The following is a 13,605-nucleotide window of genomic DNA, read 5'->3' as shown; positions in this document are numbered from 1 at the left end:
CCGCAGCACGCCAGGCCTCCCTGTCCATCACCAACTCCCGGAGTTCACTCAGACTCACGTCCATCGAGTTGGTGATGCCATCCAGCCATCTCATCCTCTGTCATCCCCTTCTCCTCCTGCCCCCAATCCCTCCCAGGATATGCTGTCAGAGATGGAATTAAAGTGAAACTACAGTTATCTGATGCTTCAGATAATCTTGCCCCTTCCTCTCCTTTCCTCTAGTCTTCTCCAAGCACGGACTATGAATTAGGAGTGATTGGTAAAGAGGTAAGAAATTCTGAGATTTTTTTTTTTTTTCTGTAGATGAGATTTTTAAGAGAACAGTCGTGTTGGCAGGGCATGTCATTAACCAGAGGAGATAGAACCTACTTCTCTGTTTTTTTTTTTTTTTTCTTTCCAAGAACATATGTAGGGGGACTAAAAGTGCATCCAGTCCTTGTGGTTGATCTCAGTTATAGAGAGGTTTCTGTCTCCATGATATTGTCGTTTTAATTTAGTTGCTAAGCTGTGTCTGACTTAGCATGGATTGTGGCTTCTAGGCTCCTCTGTCCATGGGATTTCTGAGGCAAGAATACTAGAGTGGGTTGCTATTTCCTCTCCAGAGAATCTTCCTGACCCAGGAATTGAACCCACATCTCTTGCATCTCCTGCATTGGCAGGTGGATTCTTTACCACTGAGCCACCAGAGAATCCCATCTCCATCATATATATATATATATACTTTTAATAGATGTCTGGTATGTGGAATAATTTCCCTTCCCTCAACTGGCTTACAGATTTAGTAACAAGTTAGATGATAGATTGGGAAGATTTTAGAAGAAAAAAGCCAATTGACTGTTAATGCAGAGAAATCGTTTGTTCTTTTCATGAAACTGATTTGGAGACCTTTCCATTAAGGATAATATCTTTTAGATAAATGAGATAGGGTTTTTTCTGCTACAGTTCAGTTCAGTTCAGTCGCTCAGTTATGTCTGACTCTTTGCCATCCCATGGACTGCAGCATGCCAGGCCTCCCTGCCCATCGCCAATTCCTGGAGTTTACTCAAACTCATGTCCATTGAGTCAGTGATGCTATCCAGCCATCTCATCCTCTGTCGTTCCCTTCTCCTCTGGCCTTCAGTCTTTCTCAGCGTCAGGGTCTTTTCAAATGAATCAGCTTTTCCCATCAGGTGGCCGAAATATTGGAGTTTCAGCTTGAGCATCTGTCCTTGCAATGAATATTCAGGACTGATTTCCTTTAGGATTGACTGGTTGGGTCTCCTTGCAGTCCAAGGGACTCTCAAGAGTCTTCTCCAACACCACAGTTCAAAAGCATCAATTCTTCGGTGCTCAGCTTTCTTTATAGTCCAACTCTCACATCCATACATGACTACTGGAAACACCATAGCTTTGACTAGATGGACCTTTGTTGGCAAAGTAATGTCTTTGCTTTTTAATATGCTGTCTATGTTGGTCATAACTTTTCTTTCAAGGAGCAAGCATCTTTTAGTTTCATGGCTGCAGTCACCATCTGCAGTGATTTGTTTCTGTTTCAAGTATAATTAAATATACCTAGGGGTACAAACTCATCCTGTTCTATCAGAATGCTGAATAATCCTTCTTTAGAATTTTGTTTGCCTTTATCTTTCACCATTAGATAAGCATATACATCATCAGATTTTTACTTTTATTGAATTCAGTTTAGATTTTTTCCCCCCTATTTTAAGAGAATATATTGGGTTGCCCAGAAAGTTTGTTCAGGTTTTTCCGTAACATCTTATGGAACCAACTTTCTGGCCAACCTATAAATAGGAAATTTTCTTTCTACTGGTAAGAGAAAAGAAACTGCAGTTAACTAAAAAGATACCTCAGTAATATTGGTAACACATTCTGACTTGTAATAACTGCTTCCTGCTCTGTCATTGGAATTGATACTTATATTGTGAAAGGAAACCCTTTTCATCACATTTACACTAAAGGAGAGCTTTGAGAATCACAGTTTGAGTCAGTGTCACTGAATAACTCTAATGCGCATGATGGTAACTTACGCTCAGAACGTCTTTCCTTGCTCGTGTTTCTCACTCAGTGAGTGGTTGTGGTCCAGGTTCAATCAGAAACTTTTGAGCTGACATTTAGAAGGTTAGCTCTTTTTCCATCTGGCCAGTCGCTAGCAGCCAGCTCGGGTGGATGTCTGGGTTAAAACCATGATAAATGGAACTTCCATTAGGCTCCTTGGCTTGGGGCTTGTTTCCTGTACAAACTTTGTCCTGACTTTGGTGGTTTGATGAAGCAGAATACTTACTTTCGTTCAATAAATGAAAACTGAAGTTTAGCAGGTCGGGTAGCCTAGGTATCTTGTTTTGCAAAGAGATTCTGCTTCTAGGGTTGATGGTTTGCAAAGCCTGGGTTATGTTTCAGCTTGTGGCCCATTGGGTGATTGTGAAAATAGCCTATGAACTTTTTTCATTGTAGAAAATGGAACAGGTGTTTGTTTTTAAATATCCTTTGAGATGAAGAAAACTCAGTATATTTTATATACTATATTTTATGTATGTATTTTATATCTAATATATATATTTATACCTGATACTATTTTTATATCTAATATATATTAGATATATTTTAAATATATATATTTTAGATATTTATATCTGATATATATATTTTATATCTAATACTCAAGTTGGATTTACCTCACCACCATTTTCTTCAAATATTAGATTTACTCTAATAAGTTTCTTTTATTCTGAACAATGCATTATGACTTGGTGGGATGATATTTTTAGGCATCAAAGAGACCACAGGCCAACATGTATTATAAGCTTTATGTACACTTTTAAGATTTACTTTTTTTCCTGGGCACATACCTTTTGTGTTTATATGTTTGTGGTTCTGCACACCAGGCATTGGACATTTGGGGAAATTGGTAAAAATGCTTTTGTGAAACTTATTAAAATAATTCTGGTTCCAGGTGAAATTGAATAAAGCCACTCCAACCTGTTTTCCCCAATGAACACAAACATGAATCTGGATGAAGTGCCAGGTGAAGCTGGTTGAGATCTCTGAAAAGTAAATATTAGCATGTAGACTAGGGAAGAATTGTTGCTGTTTAGTCTCTAAGTCGTGTCTGGCTCTTTGGCAACCCTGTGGACCGTAGCCTACAGGCTCCGTCTGTCCATGGTATTTCCCTGGCGAGAAGACCGGAGTGGGTTGCCATTTCCTTCTCCAAGGGATCTTCCTGACCCAGGGATCGAACCTGTGTCTCCAACATCGACAGACGGATTCTTTACTACTGAGCCTCCAGGGACGTGTAGGGAAGACTATTAGTATGAATCATCACTAAACTAGAGGTGGGCTTACAATTTTTCTCTCTGCTAATCCCCCCAGCTTGAAATCAGTGCAGTCCAAAGTCTAGAAGTCAGTGTTGGAACAGAAGTCAAGGAGACCCTTCTAGTTCTGACTCAAAGAGTAGGAAAGAGAAGCCTTAAAGCTTGGAGAAAAGAGAGAAATCTCTGATCTTTTTTGGTCTCCTTTTCCTCAGTTTTGTCATGCCCCAGCTCCCTGACAATCTTGTGGCAGAGGCAGCAGCAGCAAGAACAGCTGGCAGTGGGAAATTGCAAGAGCCAGGGCAATAAGTTGAGGGACCATCCTGTCGGTAAAGACATCATTATGAAAGGCAGGGCTGCAGTATGGCTTGCTTCTCGCACCCCAGTCCTCCTAGTACACTGGTGCAGTCATAGAAGTGGGTTGCTGTTGACTGATGAGGTAACAGGGAGTTCCAGGGTACTAGAAGGTGTCAGAGGAGGCCAGTGAGAAGGAGCTTGGGATTGATCCCATAAATCTATTTGTGAACTCCTAGGCTGACTACAGTCTGCATATGAATGGATCTGATCCTTCTTATTCACATAGCAAGCGAAGGTGGAACTGACTAATAGAAATTCACTCAAGTCCCAGACTTATCTCTACATGGTGCACACCCAGTGCAAATCTGAATGGCTTTGCATAGCTTTTGAAAATGAAACTGACATGGGAACTAGAACCCATAGAAGGTAGGTTGGAATTAATGGCCAGAAGCTGACCAAATCAGGTGCTTGATAATAAATAATATCAACATTCACCATATATGTAAATATGGCACAGGATTTTATAAGAACATTCAGGATGTTCAGGATATAATTCATATTGGCATATGAAGTAGTACAGAAATCTCAAGTCACATGGGAACAGACAGCAGAAGACAATGAAAAGATGACTTTATGGAAACTATTATAAAAGTGCCCAAATGAATAATCTTCAGTCCTGAAATAAAAGTTAGAATAGGAAGTATCTGTAAAGAAGTAAGAAATATAAAGTAAAAGCAAATGGCAAATTTATAATTTAAAAAATAGCCTCTCTACCTTGTGCCCCCATCCCACCAAAAACAAAACAACAACCTCACTATATGGATTCAGTAACAAAATGGAAACAACAGAAGAAAGAATTGGGAAACTTGAAAATAAATCAGTAGAAATTATCTACTGTGAATATGGGAGAGGCAAAATATTGTAGAGACCCTAGAACTATTGAAGGATTGCAAAAAGACATAATGTTTATATGATCAGAGGCTCTGAATGAAAGAAGAGTGTGTGGCTAAAAAAAACTCCAAGAAATAATGGCTGAAAACTTTCCAAGTTTGGTGAAATAAATAAACCTATAAATTCCAGAAGCTAAGCTAATCCCAAACAGATAAAAAATATATACACTGAGTCACATCATAACTGCTGCAAACTTAATGACAAAGACAAAATCTTGAAAGCAGTCAGAGAAAAGTGACCTTATCTATAGGAAAACAGTGATTGAAATGACTGAATTTCTCATCAGAAATCACAGAGGGCAGAAAGAAACGTCACATCATGTTTAAAGTGCTGAAATAGAAGTGTGGAATCCTGTATCCAGTGAAAATACCCTTGAAAGTGAAATGAAGACAATCTCAGATGAAGGAAAACCAAGAGAACAGACCTTCTAAGAAATAGCTAGTTAAGGAAATTCCTTGGAAAAACGGGAAATAATACAAGAAGGAAATTTAGAATATCAAGAATGGAGGAGGTGGTAAATATAACAGAATTTTTTTCTTAAATTATGAAAAAATGATTCATCACTGAAATACCAAGTAAAACACTGTCTGATGGGAATTTTCAGTGTGTATATATATATATATATATATGTATAAAACAAGTCTATAAAAAGGAAATGATGAGGAAACCTATATGGTAGTATGGAAGGCAGAATAATCTACTTCCTGTCCCCCACAAATGTCCACATTCTATTACCCAAATTCTGTGAATATGGTACAGTAAATGGCAAAAAGAACTTTGTAGATGCGATTATGGCTGTAAATCTTGAGATGTACTGTCCTGATGGAGCCAGTTATATCACGAGTCCTTAAGAATGGAAGAGGAAGACGGAAGACAGGATCAGAGAGATGTAGAATTGAGGATGACTTTCCGTACTCTTGGTGGCTTTAAAAGTGGAGAAGAGGGCCCAGGCATGTGGGCAGCCTCCACAGTTGCAAAAGGCCCTCCACGGTCAGCCAGCAAGAAAATGAGAACTTTTTGGTCTGGAATGACCGAGAAACAGATTTATCTCTGGAGCTTCCAAGAAATTATGCAGTCTTGTCAACACCTTGGTTTAATTTGATGAAATATGTATTAGACTTTTGGCCTCCAGAATTGAAAAATAATGAATTTATCTTAATAAGCCACTAAGATTGTAGCTTTTTATAGCAGCAGTAGGAAACAAACACCTGTGGTTTGGTTTTTCTATTCCGGTCGGAGTGCTGAACTATTGATTCCAAGCAAAGGGTAAAAGGTTAACTTTGCATGTTGTAATCCCTAGCTATACCAACCACTAAAAATTGACACAAAAGTATAGCAAAAAGAATGATAATTTGAGTTAAAATGGAACGCTAAATAAACCTAACCAATGCAGGAAAGGGGAACTAGAACAAGCAGTAGAGGAAACAAACAGCAAACAAAATGCTCGACCTAAGTACAGACATATCATCACATTAGATATTAATAGTCTAAAAAGTAAAAGTCGCTTAGTCTTGTCCGACTCTTTGCGACCCCATGGACTATACAGTCCCTGGAATTCTCCAGGCCAGAATACTGGAGTGGGTAGCCGTTCCCTTCTCCAGGGGATCTTCCCAATGTAGGGATTGAACCCTTACTAGCTGAGCCACCAGGGAAGCCATTAATGGTCTAAACCAACTAAAGGATAGAGATCGTCAGATTGTATTTAAATAGCAAGAAGACAACTGTTTTAGTTGTAACATGTTTGCAGATAACAACAGGTCTTCAAAATACAGAAGGCGCAGGCCTCTGGGCCGCCCCCGCCTCTCTGATGCCTCTTTTCCAGCTCCCGCGCGGCCGCCGGTTCCGTCTGCTGCAGACCCCAGGACGGAGAAGTCTCAGGGCCGCCGCCGCCCGGAAAAACCCCGTTGGAGGCTATGGTTCTGTGAACAACAGACAGCGGTGAGCATGTCGGCCCTTAAATGGAAGCCCTTCGTGTATGGAGGCCTGGCCTCCATCACAGCGGAGTGCGGTACCTTTCCAATTGATTTAACCAAGACGCGGCTCCAGATTCAAGGCCAGAAGAATGATGCAAACTTTAAAGAAATCAGGTATCGAGGAATGTTGCACGCATTAGTGAGGATAGGCAGAGAGGAAGGCCTGAAAGCGCTGTATTCGGGGATCGCCCCGGCAATGTTACGCCAGGCTTCCTATGGCACCATCAAGATAGGCACCTACCAGAGCTTAAAGCGGTTATTTGTCGAGCGTCCAGAAGATGAAACCCTTCTGATAAATGTGGTCTGTGGGATTCTCTCTGGAGTCATATCCTCAAGCATTGCTAATCCAACGGATGTTTTGAAGATACGGATGCAAGCTCAAAGCAGCACCCTTCAAGGAGGAATGATAGGCAACTTCATTAACATTTAACAGCAAGAGGGCACAAGAGGACTGTGGAAGGGCGTGTCCCTTACTGCTCAGAGGGCTGCTATTGTGGTCGGCGTGGAGCTGCCAGTCTATGACCTCACTAAGAAGCATCTGATTCTCTCAGGCCTGATGGGAGACACCGTGTATACCCATTTCCTCTCAAGCTTCACCTGTGGGCTGGCGGGAGCCCTGGCCTCAAACCCTGTGGATGTGGTGAGAACGCGTATGATGAACCAGAGAGTCCTCCGAGATGGCAAATGCCCTGGCTACAAAGGTACCCTGGATTGCTTGTTACAGACATGGAAGAATGAAGGGTTTTTTGCTCTATATAAAGGGTTTTGGCCAAATTGGTTGAGACTTGGTCCTTGGAATATTATTTTCTTTGTGACCTATGAGCAGCTGAAGAAACTGGATTTGTGACAATCAAGACTGCATGAGACATCCTCTGAAAATGCTCACTTCTGAAATAGCGAAGCCTCCTGTCTTTCCCACTGCTTCTCACTGCTTGGCCTGCCACAGATTAAGGTGTGAGCGAGCAACAGGTGAGGGCTGGGTTAGCTTGGATCGCTGTGCCCCGGCATCGGATACTCTGCACCAAATGCTAACGGCCTCGACTGTAACATCCAGACACTAGTCCTTACCATTCAAGTGCCCTTCAACATCAAAGATAACAGGAAGTGCATGTTTCTTGCTAAAGAAAACTTGCATGAAGGTCAGGAACTGTGAGCCATTTCCTTCAGGCGAAGAATAACTCCTGGAGTACCTCAGCTCATAGCCAAGACTCCCAGACTGTTCTGAAGAAGCTCTTTGGAACTGTGGGATGGAACGTCTCAGACGGTGTTACTGTTCCTGAGCTTTTGGGGGGCTTTGGCTTCGTGTCTGCTGAAGAAATTCACACATGGAGACGTGGTGTACCCCAAGTATAAACAGGGCGGGTTAGAGATCGCTGGAACGTTGCACTGCTTTGTAATTTCCTATTTTGGCAGGATCTTTCACTTATAATAAGTGACTTTTAAGCCTTTGACCACCGGACCTTTGTGAGGAATTGTTACAAAGTATTACCATCTGAACTCATGATGGTGTGAGAGGTTGGCTTGGGAGGTAGCAAAGTCTGTGTTGTGGGAGGTGTGTTTAAGCAACTTGGGTTCTGTCCTAGCTAATGGTAGTACTGGGTTGGCCAGAACCTTTGCTCAGGTCGTAAGAGCGTGGGGAAAATCCGAACAAACTTTTTGGCGAAGTCAATAATTTGTGATATTAGCAAAGTTTCTACGTCCCAGTCTGTACAATGGGGATAATAACATGTATTGATACTGAGTGTCAGGTGAAGAAAACAGTAGCTCCTACTACTGGCCTTGTAGCATAAGTGTCTTTACATCATGATGTCGTATAGCCATAATTCCAAAATAAATAGTTCCTGTGTGTGAAGAGAGTCATTTTATCGTGAACTTCTCCCAAGGGAGGTCCTGTGATAAAACTCTTGTGAAAGAAAGAGGCTAACGTTCTGTTGTTTCCCTTAGTGAAATGTAGCAAGTTAATCGAAAAGTTGATTTTTTTCAGATTTCCCAGGTTTTACTTTAGTTTTGGTCATGTTTGTTAAAATATTTCCTGTCTTGGACTTCCTTATCAGTTTGGATGGAAAATCCTTGCTTGAAATTTGAAAAGCAATATTTTTGTATACCTAGAGTCTGATAAGAGGTATATAATAGCTTCCTTCTTTTCTTCTAAAGACAGGATATCATTCTTCTTTCTCGTCTTTTACTCTTTTCAAAATAAAAAGTGACTCTGAGAGAGTCCCAGGACCTTTATACTTCTAGAAGACATCCCTAGAAAAGGAAATATATTCAGCATTCACTTGGGTAGCATTGGTTCTACCCTTAGAGTGTGCTCAGTTGTGTCCGACTCTTAACTACCCCATGGACTGTATCCCGCCAGGCTCCTCTGTCCGTGGGATTCTCCAGGCAAGAATACTGGAGTGGGTTGCCATTTCTTCCTCCAGGGGATCCCCCCGACCCAGGGGTCGAACCTGTGTCTCTTGTGTCGGCAGGCAGATTCTTGACTGCTGCGCCACCTGGGAAGCCCTGTGACAGTACCAGTAATACGTCCTCCCTGGGGCTCCAGGACAGTCACCTCTGCTGTATATGCAGGTTCCCAGTCCGTCCAGCCCCTGGACTGCTTCCTCCTTCAAAGCAGAATAGAAGGCACGCAGATTTTTCTTGGGGATTGGGCAGTTTTTCCTCCCTGTCTCTCTCACCTTGCCTTCTATATTAATGCTGACTTTGAAAATAAGATTTTGTGAAGCAGGATTTCTGTTCCAAAAGGAAGAGCTAAGGCAAGAAAGGAGGCGGTCAGAGGGGCAGGTAGGTGTTGATTGCTTCAAGATTCAGATGGAAGTCTAGTTCTCGCTGACCAGCTCCAGATGTGATACTAGAGAGCTGAGCCCCTTCAGGCCTCGTCCCTCGTACTAAACCATATCTTTAGAGAGGAGACTTCTCTTCTTACCAGAACATTCCATTGATGTAAGGGCTTTCTATAGAAAGGCTTTCACTTTTGGGCTCCTTGAGTTTAAAGGATGACTTTTTATGAGCCACTCTTTGTTTTTCTCCCTTAATGTAGAAAACATTGTAAGTATACATATAATTCCTAAAACAGTAGAAGTGAGTTCATTTTGAAGACCATGAACAGATTGAATGTCACGTAATATTTATTATATCAGTTTATTCAAATATGTACATTCATACCAGGATGAAAAGAAAACCAAACCCCTCTGTAAAAGGTAAGCACATTTTAAAGACATGTATTTCTTCAGTGCAGACTTATTATAAATACCTTATAGAACAGAGTCTTTACCTGTTTTGATTTTTTTTTTTTTTCTCTGTTCCCTGAAAGAGTTACGCAGTTATTGAAGCTTCTAACCAAGGAAGAACTTGAAGGACTGGGAGACTTGGTCCCCTTGTCTATGGGGCTATGACTATAAGTTCCCTCCCTCCACTCCCTTGGATATTGTTAAATGTAGCAAAGGGATTTTTAGCTTTTATAACCCAAATGAAGAAAGTGGATTTTTTTGTTTGTTTGTTTGCTTGTGGATTGGTGTAATCATTGATGGCTAAGTTTGGCTGATTGTGATATAAAGAATGGCTTCTGTTTTCTGTATTTATTCATGCACCAGAAATAGTGTATATTATTATATAAAGACTATAAATGTTTTCATAAGCCTTTATATTTTGAGCTCTTTATTTAAACATTGTTGGAAAATGTGGCATAAACCTTGTGTCATTATTTAATAAACTGTGGTAATATATAAAAAAAAAAACAAAACAAAATACAGAAGCAAAAAATGATGTAACTGATAGGAGAAATAGACAAATTCACAATTATAGTTGAAAAGCAAACACCCCTCTTTAAGTAGCATAAGCAGTAGAGTATAAAAAAACGAAACCACTAACCAACTAGATTAACGGACACCTATATAACACTCTGGGCTTCCCTGGTGGCTCAGTGGTCAAGAGTTCACCTGCCAGTGCAGGAGATGTGGGTTCCATCCTGGGTGGGGAAGATCCCCTTGAGAAGGAAATGGCTCCAGTATTCTTGCCTGGGAAATTCCATGGACAGAGGAGCCTGGTAGGCTATAGTCCATGGGGTCATAAAAGAGTCAGACAGGACTTAGCAACTAAACAACAGCAACAATGTAACACTCCATTAAAGGCAAATAGACTAAAATATTTTCAGATGAACGTGGAAACAAGCATTTTGGACCTATGTGCAAGTTAAACTGTAAGATGTGAATTAAATAATGTATTTGTGTCCTGCTAATGTGAAGTATGTTTATGTTTATAGTAGCATTTTTAAAAGCAGCAAAGAATTGTAAAACATTTTTAAAATTTAAAGCTGAATGACCCAATATTATATAATTGAAATAATGATAATTTTAAAGCTGGATAACATTGTATTAAAAATTTACTCTTTGTGAAGCCATTTTCTAATTGTTTTATATGGACAAATTCATTCAGTTCTCACAAGAGCCCTGTGAGGTAGTTATGGTTAAATTTATGTATAAAATGGAAATAAAACCAGTACAATATTGTAAAGCAATTATCTTCCAATTAAAAATAAATTTTTAAAAAGCTGAAAAAAATGGAAACTGTAATGAGACACAGAACTCTAAAGTGACTTAAGATTCAAAATATGACTTTATGATGGTATCATCAGTAAGAATGAAAACATAGCTTTTCCTGACTGCCCTTTCTCTGCATCAGATACTCAGACACTGGGACTTTATCTTATTTTGTTTTTAAGCTGGGTGATATATTCCCTAGTGAATAGGTGAAAAAGTTGAGATTTAGTTTGATAGTATACCTGAGCAGAACATAAAAAATTAAAATTCCAATCACGGAGTCTGTCTCTAGGATCCAAGGGCTTCATCTCTGCATTGCCTATTGAAGATACCAAGTTCATCCTTCGAGCTAATGGTCATCAGTCCAGAGCTGGAGGACTGTCACCTAGTCCTGATCTTCAGCAGTGACCTCCTAATGACTAAATATCCCGGGCTGGGTACAAATGCATGGTGTCCTTGATTTTGGAAAATGCTTTTTATCATAGCTCTTAGCCTTTTTTGTCATTAGACAAATGTGACACGTGAGTATTGGCCAGCTTAGACTGACTTGACCACACTGTACTTTTTCATATTGGAAAGATTTATCAGGAGGCACTTGACACATCAAGTGAGGGTTATGGCACCAAATTTGATTTTAATCCGATTTCCTAATGAGTCCAACCTATTATATCTTAAATTTCTCCCTTTCCTGCATAGCATTCAGCAGACTGTATTATATTTGTTTGTGAAGCATTCCTGTCACTCACACCTGTTTGTGGGAAACATTTTCTCTCTTTCATTCTCCAACTGAAGCTCTGAAGTTTGCTTTTCTTAGGATTTCCATTGTAGAAGCTTCCATAGTTCTTCTGGTCTGGAACATTGGACTAAGGGCAGACTCTCACTTTTATAAATGTTTTTCTCTTTAGTTACTCTTATTTTAATATAAATTTTGAAGATACTAGATGGAATCCTAGTTGATATGAGCGTGTATTTGTCCTTCAAAATGCACACTTAACTCTAGAAAGGAAGAGGATAAATTAAAGCAGGATTGGCAAACTATAGTCTGTTGCCTGTTTTTATAAATAAAGTTTTACTGGGACCACAGGTACGCTTTCATTTCGGTATCATACATGTCTCCTCTGGTGTCATAACAATAGGATTGAGTAGTTTGAACTGTCTGACTCTCAGTCTATAATATTTACTAACTGGCCTTGTTCAGAAATTGTTTGCTGACTCTGGGTTTAGAAACAGAAAGGCATTCCCTTGAACATAATGGTTAAAAGATGCTGTTATTTTTCTAGTAAATGTCTTTTGCTCTGCTTTCTTCTGAGAGGAAATAAGAAAGAAGCCCTCTTTTGTAATTTTTTATTTTTATTTTTTTTCCCAAGATTTATTAAGGTATAATTGACAAGTAAAATTTGCACATATTTAAGATATATGGTGGTCAGTTTAACACACGTATATATTACAAAATTATTACCACAATCAAGTTAATATCTCCCGTCACTTCTTGTACTTGCCATTTTTATGTTTGTATTTGTGTAGGGGGATAGAAACCTAAAGATCTATACCCTTAGCAAATTTCAAGAACACATGGTGATTATAAAAATAAAAAAGACAAAGAGATGACTGCAGTTGAGGATTTGGAGAACTGGGAACTCTTACTTACTATTGATGGGGATATACATTGTTATGCATGCTAAGTCGCTTCAGTTGTGTCTGACTCTTTGTGTTCCTGTGGACTGTAACCCACCAGGCTCCTCCGTCCATGGGATTCTCCAGGAAAGAGTAGGTGGCCATTCCCTCCTCCAGGGGATCTTCCCAACCCAGGGATCGAACCCGGGTCTCCCGCATTGCAGGCAGATGCTTTACTCTCTGAGCCACCAGGATAGATTTTCCCAATTATTTTTTTGTAGATGTTACCGATTAGATGTTTTGGTCTTGATCACTTAGTGGGAAGAGTAAGATTCCTTGAGTCACATTTCCTACTTTGATGTGCTCTGACAGCACAGAGAAGCTTCATATCCTTTCTCCGTGTCTTCTGTTTCCTAGGAGTCACTGAGTGTCCCGCAGAGACATACTCTTCCCCAGAGGGACTGCCTGTGTCTTCATGCAGCCATGGACCTGGATAAACCGTCTGTCTGGGGCTCATTAAAACAGCGGACCAGGCCTTTGTTGATCAACCTGAGCAAGAGGAAGGTGAAGAAGACCTTGAGCAAAGCCCTGGACTTACGGGCCCAGCATCACCTGGACCGCCGCCTGAGCCTGTCCGTCCCGGACCTCCTGGAGGCTGAGGCCCTGGCCCCCGAGGGGCGGCCTTACTCCGGCCCCCAGTCGTCCTACACCTCGGTGCCCAGCAGCCTGTCGACGGCCGGCATCGTTCCCAAGAGCAGCAGTAGCTCTTTGAAACAGTCTGAAGAAGAACTGGATTGGAGTCAGGAGGAAGTGGGCCCCTTCCACGTGATAGAAACAGACTCCGAGGAGACTTTCACCTCTCCCACCGAGGACAGGAGAGCTTCCAGCAACGGCACCCTGGGTCTGCCCCAGAAAACGCCCCCTGGA

At 40.8% G+C, this 13,605-nt stretch overlaps 1 protein-coding gene and 1 pseudogene across 2 annotated transcripts in view; both read left to right on the top strand.

The window, feature by feature from the left end:
• The window catches only part of MCTP2 (multiple C2 domains, transmembrane 2), a 265,399-nt gene that overhangs the window by 50,777 nt on the left and 201,017 nt on the right, over positions 1–13,605 (top strand). Inside the window, 2 exon segments of the mRNA XM_010845889.1 lie at positions 223–267; positions 13,096–13,595. Coding sequence (XP_010844191.1) covers positions 223–267; positions 13,096–13,595 — 545 coding nt within the window.
• LOC104992885 lies at positions 6,355–7,707 on the top strand (annotated as a pseudogene). Its single transcript, XR_825770.1, has one exon. The product of XR_825770.1 is annotated as a kidney mitochondrial carrier protein 1 pseudogene (transcript).

This window comes from Bison bison, unplaced genomic scaffold (assembly GCF_000754665.1).
Source record: "Bison bison bison isolate TAMUID 2011002044 unplaced genomic scaffold, Bison_UMD1.0 scf7180017864227, whole genome shotgun sequence".
Classification (NCBI taxonomy): Eukaryota; Metazoa; Chordata; class Mammalia; order Artiodactyla; family Bovidae; genus Bison; species Bison bison.
The sequence above is the reverse complement of the archived record's forward strand: the minus strand, read 5'-3'. Positions and strand labels throughout refer to the sequence as shown.